The sequence below is a fragment of the Catharus ustulatus genome, chromosome 3 (genome assembly GCF_009819885.2).
Source record: "Catharus ustulatus isolate bCatUst1 chromosome 3, bCatUst1.pri.v2, whole genome shotgun sequence".
NCBI lineage: Eukaryota > Metazoa > Chordata > Aves > Passeriformes > Turdidae > Catharus > Catharus ustulatus.
In genome coordinates, this window is record NC_046223.1 from 863,815 (window position 1) to 881,842 (window position 18,028).

General features: G+C 41.0%; 1 protein-coding gene across 1 annotated transcript in view; it reads left to right on the plus strand.

Annotated features, from left to right (window-relative positions):
- The window catches only part of ACYP2 (acylphosphatase 2), a 29,748-nt gene extending 13,909 nt beyond the window's left edge, over positions 1–15,839 (plus strand). The window contains exon 4 of the mRNA XM_033056566.2: positions 15,075–15,839. Coding sequence (XP_032912457.1) covers positions 15,075–15,189 — 115 coding nt within the window. The 3' untranslated portion in view covers positions 15,190–15,839. The remainder of the gene's footprint in view (positions 1–15,074) is intronic.
- Positions 15,840–18,028: the final 2,189 nt, after the last annotated feature.

Below are 18,028 nucleotides of genomic sequence, written 5' to 3' on the forward strand. Positions count from 1 at the left end.
GTAGCCTTCCATGTTGCATTGTTGAGATAATGCCAAAACAAAGGCAGACAAACATCTGAATTTTGGTTTAATGGTCTCAGATTTCTGCTGGTCTCATGACTTTTTGGCAGTTGATTAATAAATCTGAACATGAGGGATTATTACTAATCCTTAGCAAAAAGGAGATAGTAAGAGTATTAGGAATTATTTCCAGGTATTTCTAACTCTGTTCAGGTTCATTGCACACTTTGCTGCTCTGGTATCTAGTTCTAATTTAAAAAATGGCAAAAATGCAATAATTATGTTCAGGTAAGGCTGTGATATATTAAAGTCTTTTTTTAATCAGACCCAGTGTGATACTGATGACAAATGAGAAAAAGCAGATGCTGAAATGGTGATGGAACATTTTCTGCGGTCTGTCTTTGGACTGTGGAGGTTTTGTATCTTAGCAGGTAGGAATGGACAATGTAATTCAGACACTCAAGGAAAACAGAACAAGCATTTTGTTCCAAAACCATGTAACTTGCCCTTGTTTTCAGTGTATTCCTGCAGTGGTTACTTGGGGGTGGTCACTGAGCTGTATTGGGCATTGCTGCAATTTCATGTTGTTTGCTTTCAAGCCCAAAACAAAAATTTTTTTTTTTTCCCCTTGGATTCTGCCTGTTTGCAGTTTCTGAAACTCCTTAGCTTGAGGAGAGAACTGCATGCATTTGAGGCTGAGTGAATTCTCTGTAGCTTTCCCTTCAGAGCTCTGTAGGGTTTAAGTAGTGCCAAGGAACCATTTTCCAGCTGACTTGGTGTGTACACTGTCGGTACTGTCAGGAAAGTTTGGTTCAGAGTGGAGCTCACTCCTGTGCCCTTGCAGAAATGGCCCTGGGAGCAGCCCTTGTTTCATTTTTCCAGCTGTTTGCCTTTTCCAGAGCTTATTCCCAAAGTCTTGGCTCACTTCTGACTCATCTTGTACAGCTTCCCTGGAGTCCTGAGTTTTCCTGAGTCAGAGCAACCCTTGGGTTGTATCCACAACAGCACAAACTGTCACTTGTGTGATGATTAACACATTGGGTCAATGGCAAGCTGAGGAATTGTGTTTACTTTAATAATAATTTTGGCCTTCACCATCACTCAGGGCAATAGGGTATCAGGACACAGTGAATCATTGGGTTTGATACAGATGTTCTAATATTGTTATGGAAAATGAGTTGTGAATGAGTCAGGAGTTTTTTGGATGGTCTTCTCTCAGCCTTTTTTGTGAAATTATTACAGGCAGGAACCTTAAAGTAGTGCTAAAACGGCCAGGAGTTCCAAAATCTCTGCCACCAATACTGGACAGTGTAAAAAGGTGATGAACTTGAGATTTCTTTGAAAGGTGTTGCTTTGAAAGAAGTGAAAACACCTTTGCCCAAAGATATTTCAAATGCTAAACCCCAGGACCATGATCTGGTACAGGGGGTCAGTCCTCAGTGGAATGACTTTGAGAAACCTTTTATTTTTCTATAACATATAAACTCTTTCCCTATTCATTGTGCTAAAGAACAGTTGATTAGAGACAATTTTACACCTCTCCTCATCAGTCTCTGGGCCTGCAACACAGAAATGGGAGTATCCAGTCATCATAAATTCTAGAATTAAACCATGCAAGCATTATGCCTTTGTCTGTAGCTCTTCACCTTATCCAGAGGTGGAGAAGCTTCTCCTTGGCCAACTGGCCTGTGTTCCTCTTCCTTCTTTTCCCTGGCACACTTTAGTTCTGATTTCTTCTTTGCTCTTCTGATTCACTGCTGTCATCTCATTTCTCCTCTGCTGGAAGTCACTCAGCCACTGGTACAATGTTTTTGCTTTGTGTAGCTATTAAAAAAAAAAATTGAAGGTGCTTGCGTTTAGAGGATTTGATTCTCTTGTCACTTAAAAAAAATTAAATTAATCCTTGTTGATATGGCTTTGTAGTTCAGTGTTTTTACACTAGATGTCAATCTACTTGCATGTGTGGAAGTCACTGTTTTGTGCCTTCTAGATATTTCTCTCAGCAACTCCCCTGCTAAAATGCTGCTTTCCCTCTGCTTTGCAGGGGAATCAATGCCAGGAGAAAAGAAGAGTTGAAATATTGATTTTTCTTTTGATGGCTGATGTTGAACAGGATTTTTTGCAAATAAGACAGCAGTTTTAGGCTTGTCAAGTGTAATTAAAATCACTTATTTCAGTGAAGCTGGTTGACAGCTTTAATGGAAAATGAAATTTCAGCCAATGTGGAGAAACCTATTCCAGTGCTTATTTCCTAACCTTTCCCTCTTTTCAAACACCATTCTTGCAGGATTTGAAATGGGATTTTTGAGTTTACAAAAGCATTTCCCACCATGCCATTGCAATGTTTAGGAATAAATGGAACTAATTCCTGCTAGGAATGCAGATTTCAGTGAGTTGTATGGAAGTTTCTTGTCACAAGGCAACTAGTTGTTATTAACTGCTTTTTAAGATACCTCATTAAATTAACCCCTTCCCTTGTGTTACAACTCCACTGCTAGGATGTCTTCTGGGAGGCCCCAGAGTATAAAAGCTTTTTTTTTTTTCTAGTCAGTACTTAAAACATGTTTCAATTTGTATTTGTGAAAGATGAACCAAGATAATGTTTTGTTACATTCTAATCCCTGTATTTTATTTTTTAATTTTTGGAGTGCAGGTCATTGCCTTAATACAGTGTTCCAGGATTTTCTTTAATAGATCAAAAATTCCAGACATCATTGTACAACTGAGCTAGCTGGAACTTCTAGTCATTTGGAGAACTGCATTGTTTAGAATTTTAAAAGGGCAAGAATATATTCAACATGGCAGTAAAACAGAAGCCAGACAGAGCATCATGGCTTGTTAAAAGGAAGTTATATAAAAATTTTAAGTATGCAGAGACTTGAAGAGTTGGTGCTTCTTCATTATGAAGTTGATTGCTGATGAAGAGTGAGACAGGCCTGAATTGCTTTAACTCAATTTTAACTTTTTAATTATTTGGGAGGGTTTGTGGCTCTAAAATATTAAAAGGCTTTTTGGTGCCTAGTCTCACTTGGTAGCTCAAAATTTTTGAACTACTGGGAAATGAATTGGAAACTTGGGGATTTTTTTAAGGGTTTACAGAAGTCCTGGGTTTCTGTCTGGAGGTTCCTGAAAGGTGCATGGGAGAAGGTGACCTTCACAGTTATGCCTCATTTATTTTGTGTTATTTCATCAGGCTGAGTATCAGTTCAAGAGACACAAAAATTTGTGTGAAACAGCTGCTGGAAGTGGTGGATGTATCTAAAGTAATAATTAATGAAGAGTAATTTGCTTTACAAAAATCCTTTTGGTGAGCTGGGATGATTTGTATTCTCTAGCCAGCAACAATTTCTTTGTCTAAAAGAATTTTGCCATAAGGGAAGTGTTTTGCATTCCTTAGCAAACACAGTCTCTCCTGGGATTCACTCAAGTGCCCTGAAGAACTGTAAGTAATAAGTAATTTTCTTTGAAACTGGATTTATTTTAAAAACATATCAGGAAAGGGTGCAGTTTGAATGTTGCATAGTAACATCATGGAATAGATTTAGGTCCTCTTTATCACATTTTACATAAAAATCCCCAGCTTTGAGCTCTGTTGCTCTGGAGCAGCCTACAAAGTGATTTTTATAGAAGCACAGGAGTGGAAAGTGTGCCCAATTCTTTGCTTCTCATCCATGTGTGAGGATGGGGATCAAAAGGGAAGCTTGGTCCTTGTCACTTGGTGTCCCAAACCCAGCCATGGCACGAGATGAGCAGCAGGAACTCATTCCACCTGGACTGGAGGGAGAACTTCTTGGAACAGCTTGCTCAGAGGGGTTGTGGAGTTTCCATCTCTGGAGATGTTCCAGAACCAGCTGGGTACAATCCTGTGTTGTGTGCTCTGGGAGGAGCCACTGTGGTCCCTTTTTACCTGACCCATCCTGGGATTTTGGTGTATCTTGTGACTGTTTTGAGCATAAAACCAGAGAATGTGGAGCTCAGGTGTTGTGGAGAGCTGTTGCTCTGCTTCAATCTGTGCCAATTTAGGTCTTGTTCATACTCTGCCACATTGAACTCCGCTCTGAGCCAGTTTTGTAGGCTTCATCTGTCCTCTTTGCTGCTTGGTGGAACAATGCTCACTTAGGAGCTCAGCAGAGAGCTGGGAGCATACAGCTGTCACTTAGGGACTGCAGGCGGGCAAGGTAGCCTTGGTTTGTAAGAGACAAAAATGGAAGAGACAGATTTATCCACATAAAACTGAATGGGAAAGCTACTCCTTGTTCTGAATTAAGTGCTGCCTGCACCCCTTTTAATGTCTGCTTGGGTCTGGTGTTCAGCCAGGTTTCCATCAGTGTGGCTGCTCTGTTTAAATGTGGCAACTTTGAGCTGCTCATGGTTCATGTTAAAGCTGCAGCCATACAACCATTTTTGTCCCATGTGCTTGTGGTAAATGTAATTGTGTTAAAATTATACATGCAGATAAAGGCATGAATTGTTTATGCATAGTTTTCTGTTCTGGTAATTTGTTCTCCTTAGGGTTCTCCCTGTTTGTTTTCTAATTAGTCTTGTAAGGGTTGTAGATGTGTTTAGGTGGAATGAAGAGGTTTTATTCCCTGCCCTGTTGCTTCAGGGTTTGGTCAGTTGGTGTTTGCTGGTCACCCCAGCTGTGTATCAGTTGTAAAATGTCTCTTCCTAATAAAAATCAGTGGTTTGTGAAAGGTAAGGAACTGTCATCCCTTTAGCAGTTCTTGGGAGCCATCCAGCACTTTGGATCTGAGTGCTGTGGGGTTTGGAGAGAATCTGCTCCAGCAATTCAGAGAGCTCATTGTCTAGCTCTAAACACAGGAGAGGAGTCAAAGTTTCATTTAACCAGCACCTACAACTTGATTAGCTGGGCAGGTTTTGCTGTCTGTATTTCTGCTTTTGCTGTCTGTGTTTTTATCCTTTTGCTGCTGCTGCAGGAGCAAGGCAAAGCAGGAGATATTAATATTTAATGAAATTTTCTGGATCTCAGCTGTAATCGTGTTGCTTTTTAGCTGGAGGTGTCATCCCTTGAAGTTCCTGCTGGATTTCTTTGTCTGAGAAGCTCAGCCCAGATTTCTCAAGCTGGTAGACTTAATCTTTGAGTTAGTTATATTACCAGTTGTTTTGGGTGTGTTTGTAGGGGATCACACTCTTGGCTTAAAAACATTTATAAATTAATATCCAGAGTAGAAAATTAATGCACTGGTTAGGTTTCCTAGATGGTCACTGAACTCATTCTTAACATACACCTTGAAGATGAAGGACCCTTAAGAAATTGACCCATCCATCAATATTTATGAATTTTGGGGCTTTGTCTTCCCAGTAGTGGGAAAGGTAAGTGATTAAAAATATCCAGCAGTTAAAAATGGTGTGAAAATAATGACTTCAAGCTGAAATGTGGAGTTTTATCTGAGAGGCTTAAAAATTAACAACATGTCATAGTATTTTTCTCCACACATACATTTTCTACATCAATATATGGATAAATAAGCAAAATTGCATAGAGGAGAGAAGGTTGTTTCTGTCATGAAGTCAAAGGAGAATGGAGGAACAGAAGGATTTACATCACAATGGTAGATCTGTCAATATTTGAATCCTGAACTTCTTTCCACTGTTTCAGTAAACAAATATGTGGGCAAGCCTGTGATGTCCTGTACTAAATTTAAAACCAAAATGGATATTTTAATTAGATAAAAATCCTTTTTGCTGCTTCATGTTATGGGGGAGAGTTGTTCTGTGGTAGAGATGTTTCTTTACTTGCAGGTTCTTTCCTAATTACCTTTGTGCTGTTTGTCCTGTAGCAGAGGAGCTGGAGAGCCAAGTTCCATGTGGGACTGCTCAACCTGTAGTGCAAGGTTCTGGCTTTATTTGGGCTCCACAGTCCACATGCAGAATTTCATACCAGGCTGGGGAAGTTGTTGATGTTATCTGAATTATTTATTTACTAATTGGTCAAGTTCTGTGACCTAATGCCCTTAATTGCCAAGAAAACTGCTGCAGCAGCTCTGTGTTAGGTTGGTTATGGCACTGTGTGTGTTTAATGCTTGGAATCAACCTTACAGGTGTTCACTGGTTCATCAATTCCTAGAAGTTCTTGCTGACTGGGTCCTGACATCTGTTGACTTCCCAGTGCCAGGATTTCCAGTCTCATGGAGGAGGAGTTTGGTTTGCCTAAATAATTGAGTGTATCTGTCCAAAAGGAAATTAAATGTGCTCTGGTGATTGGCATCCAAGAACTTGAGGGATGGCTTGTTCTAAAAATGAATGTCTTTGGGATTGGAAACCTGTATATGGTTGAGAATATATTCTATGTGGACTTGTCACAGCCAATATTAGCTTTTTATACATCTTTTACTCCAGGTATAAATGCAGATTTGCCCTCAGTAGGGTCTCTTTATACAGTAGCAGCAGTTCTGCTTCAGATGCCTTTGCATGTGTGTTTGCTAATGAAAATTCCACCAGAATAAGCAACCACTCATTTCTCCAAACACAGGAGGATTCAGCATGATGTAAGAAGTGGGACTGACTTTGCACCCATGTCTTAGTACTGTGCTGAATGCAATGGCAATTGTTGCTGCTTGTTGAGATTATCAAGGGTGAAACGTGCCTTTGGAAAGACTTGCAGTGATTCCTCCTTTTACTGGTACCCAGTCTGAGAGCCTGGAATGTGGCTCACAGAGGTGATGTGCTCTTGAACTCCTTCCTGATCTGTTACATCTGTCTGGTGGTGAAATCTGTCACATCATCATAAATATTCCTGAAACTCGGTCCTTATCTCAGAGTGGGAATTCCTGGAGGCTTTTAGTGCCTTTATCTGGAGGCAGATCTATGGTCTAGCCACTCTCCTCATCCCACACATGCTCTGTCCTGGATTTCAGTGCAGCTGCTGTGAAGTTCATCTTTAACTGATGTGATTTATATAGTGTTTGGACTATTTTTTCTGGACAACCAGGCAGCTTGGTTTTGTAAAAAGCATGATGACATGAACTGTTCTGACATGAATTTTGTGAAATTATTATTTCACAGCAGCTCCCCCAATCATACGCTGCTCATGTTTGGGAGTTTGCATAATTCCTATAAATTATTACTTTTTGTTGTTTTGAAGGTCTTGGTGTTGCCAAAAACTGAAAACATCTTTTATTCTGTCTACTTAAAAATGCTCAAATAAACCATGAGCAAAATCAAAGAGACTGAGCTTGCCTTGTGAGAGGTTTTATTCTAGGAATGTCTCTGTGTTCAGTGTGAGGGTTTCAGCTCCCTGCCTTTGGAAATCTTTCACTGGAAGCACCAAGGAACTCCAAGTTGGCTGTGAAAGGAGTTGAGGCGTTTTTTTTCTGAAATACTTGTACATAAATTTCAGTAAAATGAGCCACTAGTTGGGTTTTTGGTTTTCCAGGTTTTTCTTGTGGCTCTCAATTCACATCCCAACCCATGTAGCTCCTGCAGCAGCCAGACTCTGGGAATGCCATCAGGAACAGGTCTGTCCAGCCAGAAGCAAACTTCAAAAAAGGGGAAAGGGAAGAAAGAAAATGGCATAAATTACAGAAAACAAATGAGATGTTTGATACTTCTTGACAACCCCTGAAGCTTGAAGGAAAAATGGCAAAAACCAGGAAGATGGAGTTCAGGAACATATTTATGCTTTTATTATCTTCTACCAAGCACCTCACAAAATATCAAACCTGTTCTATATTAAGCGATTATGAGGCATAAGCAACATAAAAAATTTCTGCAGGACAAGGTACTTATGAGGAGTTATTAACAAGACATTTTTGGGGCTACTTAAACTGTGTGAAATTGTCTTCCAAAGATGGTTTTGGTATTTTTCTTCTGTAGTTGTAGTTCTTTAAATTTTGTAAAAGCAGACATCAGGTTTAAGTGCTGACTTTAGTAGCTGGAAGGTGCTGTTGACTTCAGTAGAAATAAGACACTACCTTTAGTAGAATTCTGCTTTTATTCTGATTTTTCTTTTTTTTTTGGAGTCTGAAGCTCTCACTACCAAAATTATGTACTGTTAACAGGCAGATTTGGAATGAGCAGGAAAATATCTAAACCCATAGGAAGCTTAGGTGGAAAGATGAAGCCAGTTAACCTCAATGATAAAATCTATCTGTTTTTTTCTGTAAATGGTGACTTCAAGTAGGAAGTTCCAGAGCTGCTTTGAAAAGGTGAGATTTTGGGGTTTCCAGTCTGGGTTCATTTTATAGAAAAAATTAAAATAAATCTATTTCTTGATTCATTCCTTTTATCACTGTTGCAGATAAACAGGAGAATGTTTTAGGTAAGTACTCTGAAAATGAGGTTCAATAAAACCATGATGCAGTACAACACTGAACAGCAAGAACACATATCAGATCTCATTTCAGTACGTATTAAAAGCCTTGTTGAACAATTTTTTTACACAAAGAAACATTGAACCAGGATGCTTCTTCATGCTCTGATGGCTTCTTTAAATAGCTGGGAGCTTAGTGTGTTTATTTTTCCTCAGTGAGGATATCCATAGTGACAGTCCATGGACCCCAGGATGGGCTTTGCCCTTGGCATACTGGTGAAAAAAATCTTTTCTATTTTTTTAATATTAATAGAAAGTATAAAGCCAAACAATTGGAGACTTTGAGGAAATCAAGTAGCCCTGGCTGAGTTAGATTTGGTTTTTGCTGTCTCAGCTGATCTATCCAGCATCCCTCCTGTTGGAGGGGTTTGGGATCAGGGCTTGAATGGCTTTATTAGGGTGAGGTGTTCAATACCTGCCTGCAGAGAGTGGAGGAATAACTTCATTGAACTTGGGAAGCCAGGGAAAAATAAAATTGAGAGCAGATCTACCAGAAATAGTGTCTTGAATACAGGTGAAATCATAAGAAAAACATGATAAAGCAGCAATGTGCTGAAGAATGAAAGTTATTTTCTTAGTGTGGAATGCAATTCCTTGGGATGGGCAGTGTGGAAAGGGGTGTTTGCTTCCATAAGGTCCCTGAGGGCCAGCCTGGCACATCCATCCTGGAGCCCCTCCTGCCTCAGGCTGTTGTGTCTGGAGCTTTACCTCGAGGCAGAGCAGACACAGGGCCTTGGGGGGAGCTATATGATGGAAACAATAAATAATAGATATCCTAGTCCTTGCTCTGCTTTCCAGGGAATGTTGAGTGTGCCTCCTGTGGGTGACAGGTGCAGTGTCCCCTGCTCTGGTGTGCTGGAGACCACCAGGAGCTCTTGGCAAATCAGGAACAGAATCCCTGCAACATCCTTGTATTCATGTTTTGCCTTCTGCTTGTTGGAGCTATATCTGTAGTGCCAAAAAAAAAATAGACCATTATGAAAATAAGTCTTGATAAAGCTCATTTTCTCTGCTTATAAAATTTAAGCAGACTATTAGCTAGTGGAATCCACTTGGTGTTTTCCTGAATACTTGTGCCTTCTAATATTATGTATTTAGAACATTTTCTTGTTGCTCTTACATTCTGACATGTCTGTGATGTTATATCATGGTTGCTTTTAAAAAAGCAGTTGGAGATGGGAGGTTAGAAGGGGGGTGTGACTGCTTCCTTGAAAAGTGTGCAATTTAAATTAACAAATTAGATCACATAGTGTAAAATCAGGGGAGAAAATAGAGCTGAGCTGGCTGAACGCTTGACAAAAAAAATTCAAAACTCTTTTGCAAGCTAAAGATAAAGAGAAACTTAAAGTTCTTAGTTGTAGGCCAACCTTGTTAGCTTGTGAAATATTCCAGCAGAGGCATTCTAGGAAAAGATAAATTTGTGTGCAGTCACTGCAACGCTGGAAATGTTAAATATTGGCCCTCAGACTTGCTCAGAGCTCTACAAGAGGATGCTTTACAAGTGTTGATGCTTTGCTTTTAGACCTTCATAATTGGAAATGACAACTTCTCAGTGAGCATTCTAACTCTATTTTTTCAGCCCTTTAACTATGTGAAGAGATTTGTAGAGTAAGGGAGACCTTTGAGGAAAATAGAATCCCAGTGGTGCTTGAAGGAATTCACTCTGGTTTGGCCTGGCATTATTTTTAGTTCTTGCATAATAATAAATCATTCTTCAGTGTAAGTGAAGAGGGGATGCAGCAAGTGAGGAGCTGTGGGTGTTGTTCCCTGGTGGCTTTTGTGTCTTCCTGAGCCTTGGAACTGCAGAACAGGGAATTGTGTTGTCTTTCAAATTCTTTTGTGGACTCAGGCTGTGTAAGGACAGGGGTTTGAAGTGAAGCTGAGCTGGTCAAGTGTGATGATTCATTATGGCTCTGAAATGGCCAGGGTTTAATTAATGTTTTGATGGGCAAAGTTGGTCAGGTCCTGCAGTCCTTGTTCTATCTTATGTGGGTGCTGAGCATTAGAAAGAGCTCTTCTTGTGTTGTTGGCCCAACAGCAACAGTTCCTCCTCATTTAAGCTTCCTGTGGCCTTGGGTTTAATGATGTGGAATGGCAGAGAACCCTGAGTGCAGAGGGAGGGGTTAGCCAAAATTCCCAGTCAGCCCGGGGAGCCAAGCGTCCCTGCAGGGGCAGGGAGCAAACACAATGAGCCCTTGGGCTGCTGCTGGCTTCCTGGCATGTTTGCTGCTCTGGGAGACAGCACTCAGGCTTCACTGGAAATTCCCTCTGTCTCCTGCTTTTCTGTAGGTCAGTGTAGACATAAAAGCTGTGCTTGAGTTACTGGATGGCTGAGTTTGGGTTTGCTTTTCACTCTCTTCTTTACTTTGGAACAAATGACTGCAGTGTTGCTGAGATTATTCTGATAAGATCTCTGAGAGAAGCCAAAAGTGACTTGCCTAACATGGCCTAAACAAAGAGGTATGCTGATAAGTTTTAATAAAAATATACTTATGATCTCATGTTGAAATGATTAAATCCTCCTTGAAGGTTACCAAGATGATTAACAGGAAAGTGCACAGCAGATCTTGGCATTGCATGTGACAAAAGCAAAACAACTCCGGGCTTGGTTTCTATCATTGTGGGATAATTCCTCCTCTTTAATGTAATAGGTGAGGACATTTACCATAGATCAGATACCCGTGTCAGAGCAAACTTGGGCTCTGTGGAGCCAAATTCTCTCCTGATACAAACTGGCCATGATCACTTTTGCATTAAAAAAGCCTTGCCAATACCATACAGAATGTGATGATTAACACATAAGTCACTTTTCTCTAGTCTATAAATAGAAATTCACCACCAAAACATGTATTTGAGGCTTACTCAGGGCCATGTCCCACACTATCTGTAGAATCTCAGATCCTGCTAATCTGCCCTTGCTGTTGACATCCTTTCCAATATATCTTGAGGAAAAGCTCATTGTGGATTCCCGAGGGAAATGCTGCCCCTGAGTGCAGCAGGGAAGGAAGAAATATAAACAAATTAACAACATTCATCTGCCAGCTGTGTTTAAAAACGGAGTCAAACACCAGTTTTGATGAACTACCTTTCTCTCCTTCCTCAAACACTTCAGAGCTCGTGTTAAGTCCCCGATGGGCTGAGGCATTGCTGCTGTGGGGATGCAGGGAGCAGCATCCCCACCCCTCCAGGCTGCAGCTCTATTCTGGGCCACCCTGCCCACGCCTCAGCAGCTCCCTTCCTTGCCAGCCACCCACTGCTGGGTCTGGATCCTTCAATCCTGCTGCTTTTCCTTTCTTGCTTTAATCCTCTGGAGTAACCCCTCACTTGGCTTGGGTGTGATGGGGCCATCCTGACAATGGGGTAAAAATTCCCCTGCCTTGCACTTTGCCTTTTCTCAAATCCCAACACACTTTTTAGCCAGGGTTTTTATTCTTCCTCTGCTGCTTTTTCATAACACTAACCCCTATAAATTTTCTTTACCATTGCCTATTTTCCTGGCAGGAGGAGCAGAGGTGTAGGGACCATGGGAATGGCTCTGCAGTAAGCTGAGGAGGGAAAGGTGGGTGGTGTCTTTATGCAGAGGAATTTGGGCTTTATAAAAACAAAAGCTTTTGAGTAAATGTTCCTAGCCCTAAAGACTAGGGAGCAAAGCTTGAAAACCATGCCTTAAAGTTCTTCCCAAAAGCTCAGAAGCCAGACAGCCATGAGAGAGAATTCCACATTTCTTCTGCAAATGTGGCAATATCAGGATTTATGAAAATTGGACAGTGCTATTGCAGAAGGCAGCAATATTTTTGGACAGATTTTATAAATATTTGTAGGCATGGTCTATATGCTGTCACAGATGTAAATGTGATCTTCAATAAGTAACATTCTCTGCAGTATTTTATCCTAAACAGAGGGAAGTAAAGTGTAAACAAGCCAGTGCCATTATTTTCTCTTCCTCTAAATAAAAGCACAGGTTTCTCCTGTTCCACTTAAGGGACACTGTGCTTGAAGAGAGAGGAACATATTCCTAACCTGTGCCTAATTCCTCATGTATTAACGCTGGAGGGCATTTCCAGGTCCTTTCCTAGCACCACAGACTGTAAATTTCTCCAATATAACTTTAAAAGTTTGTCCTTTTGCATACAAAAAATGAACTGTTGCAGGAATAGTAATTCAGAGAAGAATGCCAGGCAAGCTGTTTGTTTTAGAGAGATCTGTTTTGTAGCAGAGATTGGAGTTAAAAAACAAATATTATTCAGGAACTCAGGAAGTTACTCTGTTATTATAGTATTTCAAGCACAGTGGGTTTTAGGGCTGTGCCAGTGTTATTAATTATTATTTTTAATGATGGTACTTAGTGCTGTGGTTTAGTTGACAAGATGGTGTTTGGTCAAAGGTTGGAATCTATCTGGGAGGTCTTTTCCAACCATGGATTCTGTGGTTATCCTGTGTTACAGATGCAACTCCTTCAATAACTTTTCCAGGGAGTTCCCAATTACTGGCCAGGCAATTTTTCCCTGGGAAAGTGGGGAGGCCCTGGCACAAGGTGCCCAGGGAAGCTGTGGCTTCTCCATTCCTGGAAGTGTCCAAGGTTGGACAGGGCTTGGAGCAACCTGGGATGGTGGAAGGTGTCCCTGCCATGGCAGGGGGTGGCACTGGATGGGTTTTAAGGTTCTTTCCAACTCAAACCATTTCTTGAAGTTCAACATGGTCAGAAATGGCTATTTAGATGTTAGCTCTTTTTCTGGATTCATTGGAGCAGTCACTTGGGGAATAAATCCTTCAAAACAGGAGTCAGGTGTGGTGTCCTCTCAGCAGTGTCCTGGTTTGCTTCAGATGAGTGAGGGGGAGGGAGTCTTTGCACTCCTGAGAAGTGGGAAGGAGCAGTGAATTTTAACATGGATGCTATAAATGACAAGCTGAGACTCCAAATGTGAGTGCTTGTAGCTCATCTCTGCACACATGAAGAGATGTGAGGTGAATGGGAATTGAGAAGGCTGAGTGAAGCAAGGGGAGGGTGCAGAACCTTTTCTTCACTTTTGATCTGGATACTTAATAAGTTTAATAAGTTAAAACCACTTTTAAAAATACCTCTGGTAGTGATGAGATTGGAACTGACATTTAACTTCTAGGAAATACTGATTTTCTGCTTTCTTAGCTTGTAAAAAATGTGCTTCCTCATAATGCTGGTGACTGGGCTGTCACTTGAGCAGAGAGAGGGAGGTGGCTGAGGAAAGTCCCCTGGAAGCAGAGCTGAGCCCCAAAGTCCTGCAGTTCCCAGGTATTACCTCCTCCCCTCCCTCCTGCACTAAATAAGGAATAACACACATGCTGTAGAGAGTTTCCATGGAGCTGGGTTGCTCTGATGGGATTTTCATAATTTGTGCTTCATCCTTGCTCACGTGAAAGAGAGCATGTGGAGCTGAGAATGGATTGTTTGCTCTGGTCAGGGTTTGTAGTTATTTCTTCACCCAGCAGAACCTGGGAGGTGGAAGCACCCAGGGATGGATTTTGGTTGTGAAGGCTGGATGAGGAATGTAAGTCACACTTGGAACATGAGGTCCCTGGGTCTGTTTTGTGGGAAGTTTCATACAGAGGCTCTTTTATTGCTTAAGTCTCATTGAATGCAAGTTCAGAACTGTCTGTGCCAGTGATGAGACCAGTCTGTGAGGGAGTAACATGATTCATTGGGAAATTATTTGTCTCTGGTAACCAGTGAAGCCCCCTGAGATGTTTTGCAGTGTTTTCTGGTGTCAAGAACTGCTTTTTAAAAATATTTTGCATGTAAGGTCTCTAGCAAGGTGTGTTTCTGTATCTCAGATATGATACACTGATTTACTGGCTCAAGGTAAGTAATTTCTGTGCATGATTCTCATTATAAAGACATCAAAATTAGGTTGTACTGCTGGGATATTGCAGCTTACAATGCTCAGTGTGATTCTGCAAAGGATTAATGAGCATAATTTAATAAGACATCTATTGTTTTCAAATCAGAATTTAGGTAAATATTTCTTTTTAATAGTAAGCAGTTAGTAGAGGTACTTAACATCTAAAAATTATTTGTGTGGAAAATATGGGAAACCTTCAATATGGTACAATAAAAACTCTTTTTACTTTTGGGAGTTTAGTACAACCAAGATTACTGACCAAGTATTTTTTGTAAGTAAGCCTCTGTGTGTAAGCACTCACCTGCTGCATTTCCAGTGTTTGGATATCCAGTCCTCCAGTATAAATAAATAGTAAATTCAGAATTTATCACAAATCAGTATTGCTCTGACATAACTGGTGTCTTTCTGCTGGTTTTGAACTAATTCCTTCCCAGTTCCCATTGTTTTAAGTGGCAGCCAGGAGCAAACTGGCTGTTGGGGTTCTGTTTTCCTGTCACTTCTCAGTTATCAGTGGTTGGTGGGTCCTTGCTAAAGCACAGTATTGAATCTGCAAGGGTAATTCTACCTATTGGAATGCTATTAATAGTGTTTAGCAGGGATCACTGCAGTAAATCTGCTTCAGCCCTATTGTCAGCTGTGTTTTTGTGTAATATTGTGTAAATCCCCTGCAAACACTGATACCTTTAAAGAGTTTGGTTTGCTTTCAAAGGGGAGAGGGAGGGAAAACAACAGATTTGGGGGAATTTCCTTGTTGAAAGATGCTTTTTATGGCTCTTCAAAAAGTAAAAGTGAGTGAAGGTGTGACAGAGAATAACCCCCACATGTGCACTTCCTTATCTGCCAACTCTCTCTTATTTTTCCTGCAGGAAATCCTGGCTGAGCAAGGTTGGAAGCCCAAGTTCCCGCATCGATAAAACAAACTTCTCCAACGAAAAGGAGATTTCCAAGCTTGACTTCTCGGATTTCAACACTAGATACTAACAGGAGGGTGCCTCACTAAGCACAAAACTGACATTTCTGCTGCATGGTATTTTCTGTGCCTCCATCAAATGCCACAAGAGCATTGGGATGCTCTGCTGTACTAGGGATAAACATAAATGCTCCCTGTTCCCACCAAGTAAGAATTCCTGGTTGCTGTGTTAGACATCTTACACCATGAATGTCAACATTTAGTGTTTCAAATGCCAATGTCTAATTTATTGCAGCTTTGAAAGACAGATAAAAGCTTAGTGCTGCTGGTTATTTGTGCACAATGAGACTTGTTACATACAACCAGATGGTACCTAATCCTTGCACTGTGAGTCATACTTGAGATGAAAAATAATAAATTTATGTTCTACTGTTTGTAATCTCACCCAAAATACATAACCACAGAACTGCAACATTTGATAGTTCTATGTAACAAGTCTGTTATAGACCAGGCTCTTTGTGGTAATTAATAAAGTTATAGTGGTAATTTAAAATAAATGTTGTTTCAAACTGGGATTATCTAAGCAGCTCGGTTTAAAATTCTCCTCAATTCAGATAAATCTTGTTCCAAGGTGATGGAATGTGTGGCCTCTCACCCTGCTTTTTTCCCTGTCTACTTGTAACTTATGTCCATGCTGACTATAAAGGATGTTTTAATCTTTGCTTTTTTAATGTTATTACTGAAATTGAGGATTTAAGTGATTTTCCTTAGATGTGGATGTGCTCCTGAGTTAAGACTGTGTGGTGGAGCCTGCCCCCACATCCATCACCTGAAGTCCATCAAGTCCTGAGCCATGGGCTTGCAATAAATCCTGGATAAATCTGCTCCCATGTGGATCCAGCTCCCAGATCCTGTCTCCACAGACACCCTGGGGTCTGTCAGGACTGGATCAGACCCAGCTCCTCACTCCTGCAGTGCTTGTGGGGCAGGATTGGAACATTCCAGGAGGATCCTAAAGCTGGTGTTCCCACTGCCTGCCCTGTGCCCCTTCCTGGGGTGGGTGGTGTCAGTTTGGGCAGCTGCACCAACTCTGCAGCTTGTGGTTTGAATTTCAGCAAGAACATTTCCTAACTGCAGCACTGCACTTCTCCATCAGTGCAAGGGGTGCCTAGAAAGGTATTTCTGCTCACCATAGATTGATTTTCTTTGGACCTTTGCATCAAGCAGTGAAATCTCCTTTCTAGAATCTGCAGGAGCTGCTTATGAATTGTTCTGTGGTTATGCACAAGCCCCCATTGTTGAAGTCGTGGTCAATAGCTCTCGTTCAGCTGCTGGTAAATGGCAAAGTTCAAGTGTAGCAGGAGCTCAGTAACTGTTCCATCCTCATGGAAAGCTGTATCCTGCCTAACAGAGGAGTTCACATTTTCCTTGGAGCTACCTGGCAGAAAATACCCCCTTGCTCAAAGATTTTCCAGCCGAGTGCTTTGCTCCTATTTTGAGGCACAAGGAGAGAGGAAGGCAAAAAACAAAGGGGTCATTGGATACAGAGGAAGAGCGGCCAAAAATTGTTTTAATGTGTTCCAGGGGTGGAGCTGGGTGATTTTACCCCAACTCCCCTAGAAAGGCAAGGCCTGAGGAGAGGGAAGCAACCATATAAAGCACTCACTTTTTTAGGGAGGAAAGGTGGAGAGAGAGAATTTTTCTGTGCTGCAAGTCATGTGTTGCTGTGTTCCTGAAACTAATGGAGCCTTGGCTGGCAGTGTGGGCATTAATCTTCTCATTCTATTTAATTCTCAGATTCTGGTAAAGTATCCTGAATCCAAAGCCATCCCATTTGTGGAAGTACAGTGTGTGCAGAACAGCAGAGCAGTGTCTCTAGATTTAATGAGAGCATCATTGGTTTTGAGGAGCCAAACAAGATAGGTAAGAGGGGAAAAAAAAGCAAGAACAGTTGGATAACTAGACATTAAAACTGAGTTGAGACTTAATTCCTTTTCTACTTCATGCTAATATCACTCAGTTATGACTGTAGATACCCCTGAATTTTATTTTTTTGAAATGTATTGCAGCAAGAATGTATGATGTGTAGGCCAGCTTCATTCTTGCTGCAAGTGGAAATACTTTCCACTAAATAGTTTTTATTTAAATAGAAGTAGTTTCTATCTATAGTTTCTATTCTCTTCTCCTAATAGTTTCTATCTAAAGATAAAGGGTTGAGACTGGGAAATAAATAGTGGGAACAGACTTCCATAAGTTATTTGTCAATTTTGGACACTGCTGACTTTCTCGAGGGGAGAATGTTATGCCTGACTTGTGTTCTAGAATTCAAGAAAATTCACCTTATTAAGCCTAAAGGCTAGTTAATTAAAATCAGAGCTGAACTCCTGGATGACAGGCATTTCAGAAATGTATGGGTTGGTTTGTATTTGGTCAAAGAACACAAAAATAAAACCTTGCCAGAGCCATGAGCAGAAGGAGAGCTTTGTGCTCCTCAGGAACGATGAAACCTTGCAGAACAGGGATGTTGTGCTGGACCTGCTCCTTCCTGATTTCTGTGTGGGGAAAAGCATGGTGGCATCTCCTGCCATACTTTCTCTTAGGTGACACCAATCTGTCACTTCTGATTTTCTTGATGTCCTCTGGAGCTACCTTGCTTGGCTTGTTTTCTTCTTAGAAAACTGGGCATGTTTGCTGCTGGAATCCTCTTACTAGACAGAGTGAACTGGATTAGTCACTCGAGCTTCCTGATTAATGCATGGCTCTGTGCTGCTGTGAGGGAGGAGGCCCAACACTGCTCTGTGCTAGCATTTCTTTTTCAGAGCCTGTTCATACAAAAGCAATCCCCTGTATTGGGATTTCTGTAGTATCCTTCTTTCTTTAATTCCTCACAGTCTGTTGTGTAGTGGGTAA